This window comes from Crocodylus porosus, unplaced genomic scaffold (genome assembly GCF_001723895.1).
Source record: "Crocodylus porosus isolate Cpor-Errol unplaced genomic scaffold, CroPor_comp1, whole genome shotgun sequence".
In the NCBI taxonomy this organism is placed as follows: Eukaryota; Metazoa; Chordata; order Crocodylia; family Crocodylidae; genus Crocodylus; species Crocodylus porosus.
In genome coordinates, this window is record NW_017728929.1 from 7,486,579 (window position 1) to 7,500,195 (window position 13,617).

The 13,617-nt window shown below is 43.2% G+C and overlaps 1 protein-coding gene across 1 annotated transcript in view; it reads left to right on the forward strand.

Annotated features, from left to right (window-relative positions):
• Positions 1-13,617, forward strand: part of LOC109315377 — a 32,966-nt gene that overhangs the window by 17,944 nt on the left and 1,405 nt on the right. The window contains exon 9 of the mRNA XM_019543052.1: positions 11,394-11,469. Within this exon, the coding sequence (XP_019398597.1) occupies positions 11,394-11,469 (76 nt within the window). The remainder of the gene's footprint in view (positions 1-11,393; positions 11,470-13,617) is intronic.

Below are 13,617 nucleotides of genomic sequence, written 5' to 3' on the forward strand. Positions count from 1 at the left end.
TGTAGTTGGGGCTGATCCTGCTTTGAGCAGGGGGTTGGACTAGATGTGACCTCCTGAGGTCCCGTCCACCCCTCATGGTCTGTGATTCTATGATTCTAGTCTACCTTTACCACTGTCTCATATTCCACAGATTTAGTATGGTTTAAGGGTAACCTTTAACTCCCCGCAAAATACTGAGGAATATAAATAGCACTAACTTATAACCAAGTGTTTCATATATGGGCACCTACCATATCTCTTTCAATATACCATAAGGATGGTGTGCTGATATTGAACCTCTATCAAGCACACTCCTGAATCTTGGTCTTGTGGTGTGCTCTTGTGGGCAATAGGATAAGGCTGGCAAAACCCTATTCGGTTGCATTTTTATCCAGGATGAGAAACAGAACCACATTTTAGCTTCACTGCACTGGTAAAGGACCAGAATAGTTTCCATCCTGACAATTAGACATAATGCATTAGAACAGAGAGACTTGTGGGCCCTTGAGATAAATGTTTTAACTTCTTGAAGGGTTGACTGATTCATATTACCTGTACTTCTCACCTCCTCCCCTTACCTGATAACCACAGGAGAATTACTCAGAATATACCTGCGTTTACTAGAGCTCCTCTCCTATAGATCCCAAGTTGCCCACACAGTGGCACTGGCAGGCCAAGAACTGAGCCATATCAGCATGATTTGGTCTCCTTTTTCCTCTATATCTCTGTTACTTTTTTACCTGGATATCACTTATAACCATATGGGGTGTGCACTTTATGCACCTTGCCCTCTTTATTTTCTGTGCTGGTGCTTCCACTGGGTGGGGCAGCAGTGGCCTGCTTGCTGCCTCTCCTTACTAAATCTGTAGACATGCTCTGTGGTATGTGCAGCTCCCTCCACCAGTCATAGTTACACTGTTCAGACTAGTATCTGGCAATGTTCAGGCCTAAATAGGCCCGTTGTGTTAAAGTACTGCATCTTATTTGAAAAAGACCACGCTCCAACAGTGTTTTTTTGGTAGTCTAGTGATTTGTCCTTATATAGAGAGTTGTGTGTGCTGTAGCCTTTGAGCTGTCTGCTTTTAGATCCTTGCTCAGTCCTTCCTGCTGCTACACCACCCAGATGTGTCATGTTGTACTTTCTTACAAAATCAGTTTGATTTGGAAACGTCTAATATAAAAGGAAGACTGGGTGTGTTTTGAGGACTTAATGTCCCATATTCTCTCTTACAGTCATGGTAGTGTGTCCTGCTATCTTTGGTTTACCTAGCAAAGATGGAAATCCTAGTCATTTTCAAAGATGGGCATAAGGACTTATCATAAATGGCAGCCTTTAAGAAATCTGCATGCAAACGATATGAAGGAGCTTAAAAAAATTATGACTTGTGCTCCTAATATTTTTAGCTGCAAGCTAATCATTGCCTTTCTTGTGTAATGCTAGAAAAGTGTGTTTAACGTACAAATGAGGCTGATAAGCAGTACTTCAATCGACACACAATATTCTTCTAATGTCTCCCTCTCTGTTCTTTTCTTTTTCCTTTGCACTCTTATCCCTCTTGCTTCTGTAGTGAAGTCTTTGTAGAAGACCTGTCTAACTTTCCCGTTACATTCTCTTCTTTCCATCTGTCTTTGTTCCTATTACACAGAGACACATTAATGACTGAATTGCTCTCTCTCTTTGACTCGTATAACTTTGTACCCTGTGTAACTTCAAATTTACTTTTAAAAATTCCCAGTGAGAAATAGGTAGGTATTGGGCTGCAAAAGGGCATTGCAGAAAATTTGATAGGTGATTTGAAATGATGAAAAGTTGTACAGATCTGCCAATTATCTAGACCAGCAACATGTTAAGTGTAAATATGGTAGTTAAGAACCTCTTCCTGGGATGATTTCTTACTGAGACTTGTGTAAAAGGAAGATAATTAAAGGCAGGAATACATGCAAGGCAGGAAATAAGAAAAAAGAAAGGTATCTGGAAGTATGTGTGAATTGCACAAGTGGTGCTCCCTGGTGTCATTGTAAAATAGCAGTGGGAGATGTTGTTTAGCATGTGAAACAAAGGAGCTGAGGAGACTTACTTCCAATGCCACAACCCATCTCTTATGTCCAGCTTGAATAAGCAGGCTTCTTAATCACTGTAGGTGCATGTACACACATGATTAATGCAACTGAATAAACTCTGGCAAAATTTGAGCCGGCGTAAAATAATCCCGTTACCATCTACACATGCATTTAAACACAGTAATTTACTCCGCTGTCAGATAGTATCTGTGTCTGATGGGACTATCCTACACCAGAGAAAATTAATCTACTGTGCCCTAATTGTGGCATGTGCGTAGACAGTGATGCTTTACTGCACAATAAATTAGTCTACTGTACAGCAAAGTGCATGTGTAGATATTCCCACTGTATCTCAAATCTCCATCTATATGATGAGGGTAATAACGCAGACTGTACGCAGGAGGGACACAAGTGTTTCAGTCTGCACCATACAAACGTGTAGTATATCCAGGCAACAGTAAATGACAAACGAGAAAAGTGCCCAGCTTGCATGCAATGCAATAGCTGCCTTATGTCAATAGTGGGAAAAGGCATCTGATGCTTTATGAGTGGAAAAGTAAATATGCCTCTTGTTACCACCCAAGAAAATAGAACACCTTTCTTAGATCTGGGATCACCTCTTCAGAGCTACAGCATATGTTCTTATATGACGAGCCTCAAGTGAGACTGTCACAGCCATATGACAAACTGCATAGGAGAAAGGGAAGCTTTTTTGTGCGTGATCTCTTCTGTTGGGTCAACTGCATGGCCAGGAGAGATTTAGATAAACATTTGGGTGCAGGTCTGAGATAAAAGTAGTTGGGGCTTGAGCTAAATGGCACATGGAGCAATGGTCTATGTTAAACTCGATACGTAAATAAAAACAGTTTGCTGAGCTGCAAAATAGTAGAAATCAAACCAGAAAAATGCAGAAGAGAGGATAACCTGATTATGGAAAGAGCAAAAACATTCAAGAAGGAAGAGGGTCATTAATACCTATGGAGTGCATCAAGATTAGGAAGGATCAGGTAGATTATAATGATTACAATAACCCATAAAGTCTGCTATTTATCTGAAGCTGTGTCTGCATCTCTCTCAGACCTGAAGAAGTCTGTTCTAATGAAGTGAGCTTGAGCTCATGAAAGCTTGTGAGATGTGTATGTGTGTGTGGGGAGGAGGGGTGCATGTTTGTGTGTGTGTATACACATACATACACATAAAGTCATAGAGAAGTTGGGATGGAAGGGACCTCCAGAGGTCATCTAGTCCAGCCCCCTGCCTGAGGCAGGATCAGCTCTATTCAAACCATCCTATATAAACCATAATCTAAACTCTAGATAAGACTACCATCAACCCTGACACAACACAGACCTAACATCCAAGCCTACCACAGGTAAAGCAGGAGGACCATGGCAGCTAAGGTCCTGCTTCTGTGAAATGTTGTCAATATATGCGCAAGAGATCCCAGGTAGAGGGCCATGCCTCCCGTTACAGAAGAAGGCAAAGACCCCTCCAAGTCCATACCAATCTGACCATGGAGTAAAATACCTTCCTGATCCCAAACATGGCAATCGGTCTGATGCTGAGAGGAGGGGCAAGACTCTAGCCAGGAATGTCTGGCTTTGGGCCCAGCAGGAGCATTGGCACACCCCAGTCAAAGTCCACAGCCTTGGCTTTAGCCAACACCCAGTGCCTCTGAAGAAGGCTTAAAAATACCCTGACCCATATAGCAGAAAGTGTGTGTTGGGGAGGCGCGTGGAGGGGCAACCAGCAAAGCCCAGATGCATGGAAAATACCCATCGTAGAACATAGGCATTGCTACACCTGGATCATTCCCAATCACTGGCTTTCTAACCTCCTCTTGAACACCTCCAGTGATGGAGCGTTCACTACTTCCCTGGACATCTATTCCACTGCCTCACTGCTCTCACAGTGAGGAAGTTTTTTCCATATATCCAATCTAAACTTAGTTTGCTACAACTTCAAGCCATTCAGTCCTCCTCTCTGCAGCAAGAGAAAAAAGGTGTTTTACCTCTTCCTTATGCTAGCCCTTCAAGTATTTGAAGACTGCTATCATGTCTCCTCTTAAACACCTTTTCTGCAAGCTGAACATGCCTGGCTCCTTCAACCTCTCTTCTTTATGGACTTGCCTTTCAAGCCCTTGATCATCTCTGTTGCCTGCCTCTGGACCCTCTATACCTTCTTCACATACTTTTTAAAATGTGGTGCCCAGAACTACACATAGTACTCCAAATGAGGTCTAACCAGTGTCGAATAGAGGCACTATCACCTCCTGTGTCTTGCACCTAATGCTTCAACTGATGCTTCCAAAACCACATTCAATTTCTGTGCAGCCAAATTATACTGCAGACTCATGTTGAGTTTGTGGTTTACCAAGGCTCCCAAGTCCTTTTCCATAGTGCTGACATCGAGCCAAGTGTCATCCATTTTTTATTTGTCTTTTTGATTATTCCTCCCAAGGTGAAGCACTTTGCATTTGTCCACATTGAACTTTATCCTGTTAGCTCTAGGCTCAGTTTTCCAGTCTGTGCAGATCCTTCTAAACAGTGCTTGAGTACTCAGACATGCTCACAATCCTTCCTAATTTTATGTCATCTGCAAACATGCTCACTAAGCTTTCTATGCCAGCATCCAAATCATTAACACGTTGAATAGCACCATGCCCAAGACCCCTGTGGGACCCCATTCTAAACTTTCTCCCATTCTGACATGGACCCATTAATACTTACCCTTTGCTTGCAGCTATTGAGCCAGTTACCTATCTACCTTATAGTAGTTTTATCTAGCCTGCATTTCTCCATTTTGTTTATGAAAAGGTCATGTGAGACATTGTAAAAAGCCTTCTTGAAGTCTGTATCCACAGCATTCCCTTGAGCCACCCCAGTAGCTATTTTGTCAAAGGATGTCTTATCAAGTTTTTTCGACGTGATTTGTTTTTCATAAATCTTGCTGGCTTCTTGTGATCGGCTTTTCTTCCTCCAGGTGCTTGCAAATGACCATCCATAGGATACACTCATGTAATTTCCCAGGTATTGAGGTGAAGCTAACCTATCCCTGGGTTCTCCTTTTCGCCTTTTTTTTTAAAAAGGGGCACTATGTTGGCCCTTTTCCAGTCATTTGGTACCTGGCCTGTCTTCTGTGACTTCTTGCCAAGGGCTCTCAGATCTTCTCTGCCAGTTCCTCTAGGACTCTGGGAGGAAGTTCATCCAGCCCTTCTGACTTTAATTAATTCAGTCCCAACAAAAGCTCACCGACCATGTCTTTTGTTATGTTCTTCTTCAGCTTGCCCTCTTCCTTTTCCAGATAACCCTCATTAGGTGTCTGGCTTCAGTTTAATTTTTTTTTGTGAAGACTGAGGCAAAGCAGCTGTTGAGTAGCTCCAACTTTTTTGCATGTTTGGTTAGGAGTCCCCCCTGGCTTGTCAATAGGGGACCCACAGTTTCCTTGGTCAACATACTTTCTTCTGGCCAACATACTTACAGAATCTCTTCTTATTGTCCTTAACTTCCGTTGTCAGCTGCAGCTTGTTCTTTATCTTTCCCTTCCTGACCTTGTCCCTGCAGGTTCTTGCTAGATCCTGGTACATGTCCTTGGTGACCTGCCCATGCTTCCACTACCTGTATGCTTTCCTTTTGCATTTGAGGCATTTTAGAAGCTCCTTGTGCAGGCACACTGGTCTTTTGCCATTCTTCTTGTGCTTCCATCATGTCAGGACAGTTTCTTGTTGGGCTTCCTATCTTGTGCCCTTTAGAAGATCCCAGCCCCTCTGGGTGCCTTTATCCTTTAAGCTATCCTCTCATGGCACCATGCCTATTAATTTCTTGACTTGAATGAAATCTGCCTTTTTAAAATCTAACCTCCTACTTTCCCTCTCTTGGGATCTGGAATTCTTTTGTATTGTGTTTGTATCCTCCCAAGTTACCCATCATCTTCACATCCCCTGCCAGTTATTTCCTTTGGGTCAGGACAAAATCAAAGATAGGTGATCCTCGAGTTGTATCCTCTCCATTCTGGAACAAATAGTTGTCCTCCACACAAGTTAGGAAACAACTTGACATTTTGTGTTTGGTTGCACCGATCTTTCAAAAGATGTCTGGAAAATTGAAAACTCTCATTAGTACCATCCCATAACTTTTTGATAGATTTATTACTTATTTGAATAGTGCCTCATCCACCTCCTCTTCCTGATTTGGTGGCCTATAATAAACCCCCACAATTTTAGTGCTGCATCTTTCACCTTACATTTTCACTGAAATGCATTCTGATTTCCTGTTTTGTTCCTCCTGAACAAGGAAAACACTGCATGTATTTTTGATGTACAAGGCAACATCACCACCTTTCCCCCCAACCCTGTCCTTCCAAAACAGAGTGTAACCCTCAGTGTTGACATCCCAGTCATAACAGAAATCAGATCATAGATCTTTTCACAGGTTGCAGCTTCCAGGTCATCTCGTTTAATCCCTATACTTTTCACATGTGTATATATACACATGGGATGTATTTATCATTTTAACCTACTCAGAGTTGCTTCTTTGAGTCCTTTCCCCTCTAGACGTGCGCTCTATTGCCAGAGGATTTTGATTACCATCCCCTGTGGAACCTAGTTTAAAAACCCTCATACAAGGTTAGCCAGGCTGTGCCCAAAGTAGTGGTCACAAAGTAGTGCTGGCAAGGATGATTATACATGGGAAAGACACTTCAATAAGTGGTGTATGATGTGATGGCTCCTCAGACTGCTCTTTTTCTCACATACTGACTCAATGAGAAGACGGACAGAAGCACTTGAAGTATATGAAAGAAGTTGCAACATTGATGAGGAAGTTGTTAATTCAATGAGATGAACTGAAATGTGAAGATCTTTTGAAATCCAATGCCCTAGGCCCCAACTATTTGGGAAACAGTTTGATGTCAGTCAGTGGCCCATTCAAGCTGAAGAGCCTTCACTCCACTTGGAAGCAGACTTGAGAACTCAACTCTCTGAGCACTTTTATTTTCTTGGACAAGGTCATTCAGACATGGATGTAGCTTCCAGGGTCTCTGGATTCAGAGCTCTCTCTGGAGGAGGCAAATGCAGGCTCTTCACCAATTGTGTTTTAGGCAATGCAGTTCCTCAGGTGCTCATGAGACCCAAGTCACTATTTCAGTAAAACCTTGCAGAGACTGTGGATCCATCCATACATAGAAAGGACTGATAATATTTCCTGTGATAGGCCCGGCGTGCCAGGGGTAGCTGTGATGCCCGCTGATTGCCACATGGCCCTGACCCCACCCTGGCTCCTTAGGGTACCCTCCCTTTTCAACCTCACCTGCCTTGATGTTTCTTATGGAGTACAGGGAAGCTACCCCAGGGTCCCAAAGTAAACCCCAAATCCTCAACCAGACAGTCTCAGTCTTGTCCCTTAGGGCACTAAACTGTGGCCGTCTTGGCCCTGTTAGTGCCTCAAGGGCTGTATTCATGGCCATAAATGCCTCATGCCTCCCAAGGCTGGAGGGGCATGGCGACCACCCACAGGTGATGGTGGCAGGGGTGTGGTGGCAGCAAGTGGGAACCACTTGTTAGTGGCCGTGGTGATGTAAGCAGTGGGGTGGACTGAGTGAGGACTGCCCACAGGTGGCCGCAGCAGTGTTGCTGGTGGCGGGGGTGGGGAGGGGTGACAAGCGCCAAGTGGCAATTGGCAACTGCCCTCAGACACCACTGGCAGTGCTGGCAGTGGGGGGCAGAGGGAGTGGTGAGCAGCTACCACCCACAGATGCCACCAGCAGTGGCGGTCAATCTCAGGGGTGCACATGCACCCATGTGCACCCCATACGTGTTGCCAGTGTTGATGGTCTCCATCCTTCCCTGTAGCCATGTCCATTCCTCACAGATGCTGTTCTGACAAGGTTCTGGACCTTTCTGTAGGGGCCTCTGCCTTCTTGGCTTTAGCCAACTATTATTCTGGTTGTAGGCCTCCAGCCAGGGCACACTGGTTCTGGCCCAGGTTTCTCAGCCTCAACCGTCTCTGTATCTCAGTCTCTGGGCCCCTAGCTCCTGTCTCAGTCTCAGTCTCAGTCTCAGTCGCTGTGTCTCTAGCCCCCGCCTTCAGTTTCATCCCAGCCTTTTGACATGCTTACCCAAGCTAGGCTGCTCATCATCTGACTCAGCCACCCCTGCCTCAGGCAGGGCTGTTCCCAGGTCAACTCAGGTCAGCCCCACCACTGCATCCCTGGCCTGGGGCAGGACTGCTCATAGCCTAATCCAGCCCCAGGATGCCCCTGACCCAGGAAAGGCTGCTCATGTTTTGCCAGCCCCAGGCCCATTTAACTTGGCTCAGCCCCCTGCAGTTATAGCCCCATGTAGCCTACTAGGTCTTAGACCCTGGAAGGGCTCTGTGCTGGGTGCCCCTCAGGCTTTCCTGCGGCCTCCTATCCGCCTCTGTTAGCCATTTCCAGTCCTTTGGTCTCAAACTGAACTGCAACACAAACACAAGCACCCACCTCCAAGCTAAAAGTCTCCCTCACTCTGGGTTAATGTCCCCCTGCATTTCTACCACCATGTGAGTTCTCACCTCCCACCTGTCCTAGGTGGTTTGGGTGCTTGCTTGGCTATCTCTTTCAGCCCTTCTCTTCCCAGAACTCACTCCCTGCTTTGCAGGGCCAGACTGCTTGCCTGTTTTCCCCCCTGTGATGAGCTTATATACCTTGGCAGACTGCTTCTTCCAGTTAGATGACTCCCTAGTCTAACAGAGGGGTTTCCCCTTGTGCCTACTGGTCAGCATACCTCTCTTTGCTGCAGCTTAACCCAGCTGCTTGTAGCCATTACTTTCAGACTTCCTGGGAATCTACTCCACATAGTAAGCTTGATGCAGTGCATCAGCCTCCTGCCTACACAGCAATGCTAGCCTGCTGCACCTTCCCCTTAAAGTTTAACAGGAGTCACTAGCTTCCTGTTACACTTCCTTTCAGGAAGGGCCTGAAAAAGCTGAATGAAGAATGCCTTGCACTTGAAAGCTTGTCTAATGCTATCGCAGCTACATATTTGGTCCAATAAAAGATATCAGCCTAAGAAATCCCTGCCTCTCACATTGCTTAGCAAAGCATTTCCTTTACATAGAAGCCACCTAACTGGTTCAGAGCATCTTAAAGACCTGTCTGTCAGGAAAGACAGTTACCCTTCACCACTGCCATTCTCTTCTGCAGAAAAGGACCCATTGGGTCATGTTAAGCAATTGCTCATGTCATGGGCTGTCTTGATGATACACTAACAATTCTGGTGTCCCTTTCTGTGCAGTGTGGATAGAAAGCTGACTGGTATGGATGGCTATGCAGCTCTTTCCAACTGTAGGTCTCTACTAAAAAATGTAACAACGTACAAATGGTACTCAGCTCATTGGACCTGCTGTGTTCAGTTAAGAACCTGACTACTTGTATTACTGAAGCTTAGAAGAAGGCAAGTGCTCTCCAAAAATAATTCCATGATAGCCCATTAATAAGGTAATGGATGAGTCTGGATCTAGATGCGATATATCTGAAGCGTGGGATTCAGATGGTTTTAAATTGTTTTGAAAAAAAGCCACAAGAATCTTTCACTTCCTTCATAACTACACAGCAACATTGCTTTCTTGTTTTAAGTTTTCTCTGCTGGATTTTGTATTAACAGAATCCATTTATATGGTTCCCAAATATTATGGGGCTTACACATTCATATCTCAACAACAGTGCTACTAATTTTTGCTAGGATTTCATATATCTGAACCACATTTTCTCATTTTGATATTGAATGAGATAAGGCTTCAGAAGAAACTTCAGATATGAGCACATAGGAAAAGTTAGCAAAGGTCAAACTTTAAGTGACAATGAATCTTTATAGTTCATGAAAGAGAATCCTAGGAAATTCTATGCAATTAAGAATGATTGCATGTAGGGCTGAGGTCATTTATATAATTTCCCCAAAATTATATAAGCTTAAAACACAAAGAGGACTTCAGTCAGGCAAGACTGCAAACATCTCTAACACATGATGAAGATTAATCTACTTTATGAATTACCGTCTTGGGGCACTGAGGAATTAACCTGATATTTCTCCTACAAGTCAAACTAAGGATTTACCTGTGGTAATAGCAGCATAGATAGATGTGATACAACCAGCTGAGAGTACAAAGAGTCTGGCTGTCCCTGATAAAGGTCCAGTGGACTCTGTTGGTGATGACCTGATGAACACACCATTGCAATAAGAGCATATATTGGCATCTAAGTCTATTTGCAGATAGCATTGTCCCAGTTATTATAAAAAAATTACTCAAAGCATTGAAAACAACTCCAAAGACTTCTGAGAAGCCATGGACTGAAGATGGAACTACACAGATCGCTCTGTCCTAAAATATAAGGCCTCTCTAGGTTGTATAAAGAGGGAGGGAAGTGTTGAGATATTTACAGGTCTGTTTGTGCTCAGAAGCTGGTAGAGCCAGCTTGGTATAGAGGGTAGAGACCTGGGCCCTTGGAGATTCAAGTTCTGTTTCCTCATCTGCCACTGGATTGGCCAGCTGAGTGACCTTGGGCAAGTTCACTCCAAATCTTATCTATTGATGTCAGCAATCTCCAGATTATGCTCTAGCCCTTCTGAATGAGTCAACAACCTACATCTGAGTCAGTAACTTACATCTGACTGTGAGAGTATGAAATAAATGGCATTTTTTCAAGCTTGAAAGTTTGCACAGCATTTTTTGGACTTGTAAATACATTGAATGTTAGTTTGAGACTAAATGTATGAAAATATTATAAAATGGAAGGGCTTCTTTAAGAAGTAAGTAAAGGCAGAACAAATAGGATCATAGGAAAGTAGGACTGAAAGGGGCTTCACAAGGTCATCTAGTTCAGCCCCCTGCTCAAGGCATAATCATCCCTGACTAAGCCCCCTCCCCTCCAGCGAAGTGTCTGTCCAACCTGGCCTTGAAAATTGACAGGGATAGAAATCCCACAGTTTCTGTAGGTAGCCTTTCCCAGCACTTGACCATCCTCATAGAAGGTTCTCCGACCTAAATTTCCACTGCTACAGCTTGAGTCCATTGTTCCTTGTCCTGATTTAGCTAAGTGCAGATGGCAACCTTACTAAGAAATTGCTATATAGAGCTATCTTGGTACCTCTCACTATGTGGCTGAAAAGGTTTTTACATCTGGACCCTTATAGTAAGCTGTTCTTCCACATCCAAACATTGTGCTCATAACTGACTGGAGATGCATCCTTTGGAGAACTAGATCTGATGCTCTATTCTCTGTTCCCAGAGAACAGCTAAGATGAGCAATCTCAAGCTCCCTTGAGAAGTAGGTATTGACTGGAATCTGCAATCAAATCAATATCCTTTTATCTTTTATAGAAATCTCACTTTACCAGGTAACATCCTGAACATCAACCCTAAGAGCCTGTTGTTTGAAATAGCCAGTGCTGAAATGGTAAGCACTTTTGTCTTACTACATACAGGAAAGCAAGGGGTTTTTTGGTGATATTTTTTTATTGGGTCAACTGTACAGTGATGAGTGCATGATTGCACTCTTAATACGTTTTACGTATGTATGCAGAGACATTTCATGAAAAACTTGCTAAACTATATGTTATTTCTATTGCAACCTTGAGGACACACCATAGAAGTGACAGGACTCATTTTTGTAGGGCCCGATGCTAAGCATGCCACCAGGGTGTTCACTTTGGCTCAAATCCTGTTTCACCCTCAGATGAACAAATGATACTGAGCCATCTAAGGCAGACAAATGGTACATACTGCCTCTTGAGCTGATTTTAGACCTTACCTCCATCTATGCGACTAGAATGGTTCTTCTGAGCATGCTCAGAAGACATTCTCTACAGCCACCTGAGACTGTTGTAAGCCCCAAGGTCAGATTCTGTGTGTAAATCCAAGAAGCCTTAGCTGGAGGAAACTATTGGATGGAGGAGGGCCCATTTATCTTTGTCCAGAGATCTACTGGTAATAACACCAGGCAGGAAGTATAAGAGACAGGTTCTAGGCCTACCTCAGCCAAAGAGGTAGGCATCACCCACTTTCCAGCACCATGCCAGGACCAAGCAAGACCTCTACCCCACTCTTATACTTGAGTCACTGGGCATACAAGAAAGAAAATCATGGAGTCAGAAGACAAGCAAGCCAGGAATAGTTTTTCTCTGGCTAAGTAAGTGGGGCACTGCCCTAAAAAGAATGGTGTCCTGGTATCTGACCCCCTGTACTGCCCTCAGTGCTGTTTTAATATTAAAATTAAATAGTCAATGAGAATTTTTTTAATTTCTAAAAATCCTCTGTGTCCACAGGAAGCTAAAATAAGAGGAAAAGAAAAGAACCAGAAGCAGCAAATTTTTGGTGGTAGGTTAGTGAAGACCTTGCTTACAATTTTGAAGTACCTATATATTCATTGTCAGCTTACATGGGTAGGCAAGCTTTTGGAAAGAGAAAAGTGGCCAGCCCTCTGGAGAGCCATCTTTGTTGCCCTTCTATGATCTTTTATAGTAGAAGTAGAGGGAGGCCTCCCTACAAAGACAGAGTGTATCAGCTAGGACTTTTCAGCTTAGAAAATGATGACTGGGGTTCAATATGATAGGTGTTTATGAATGCTGTGGAGAAAGGAAATAGTAATTTACTGTTTACTATCTTTCACAATACTCGAACTATGGGACATAAAAGAAAAATATTAGCAAGCAACGTTAAAACTGATAAAAGGAAGTTCTTTTTTCATACATTGTAGTATTAATTTATGGAATTCATTTGCACAAGATATTTTAACCAGGCCCAAAAGAAGATTGGAAAATGTATGGAGGATGGCCCATAAGTGGGTATTAAACATGACAAAAGGGTTGCAACCTCTAAATTAGGACTTCCTTCGTCTCTAAATACTGGAAAATATAAGGGAAGAAAGGCAGAGGCCAGTTTAGTCTGTACAGGCCCTGCATAAATATCCTTCCTTTTGGCATCTGCTCTGCGCCACTGCGAGGAAGGACAAACTGGTCTAGATGGACTGTGACATGACCTAGTATGTCATTTCTTATGTTCTTGGGAGCTTGAGTCTGCAGTCCAGTGAGGCAAACATCCCTGGGCTTGTTTCTGTTTAATCAAAAGATTGATTAATAAAGAAATCATGAGCAGTCCTCTCCCATTCCCTGCCACCAGGTACCTAACCCTATTTCTTTGACTCATTCTTCCGGTGCCAGGCTGTACAGGCAAATGTCACTTATTATATGAGCCACAGTGCTTGCCAAAAGACTATAAAGGAGAACATTTGAGACTGAGAGTTTGAAAACTCTGTACTAGCTTTAGGTGTCTAATTTCTACTAAGTTAAATTTATGCATCCAGATTTCTTACACAGCTTCAAATATCCAAGCCTTAACATTTTAATTAAATCCAAAAAAGAGGGCATTTGATCATAAGGTCTTTAGCAGGGATTTTCCTTTCATTCTATGTTAGCACAGTGCAGTACCAGTTCATGACTGGAACTGATAGGTGGAACTACACCAATAATAATAATAATTATAATAACAATAATAATAATAATAAAAAAACAGGAAGTAAATTTATTTTAAGAAGTAATTCACTGTT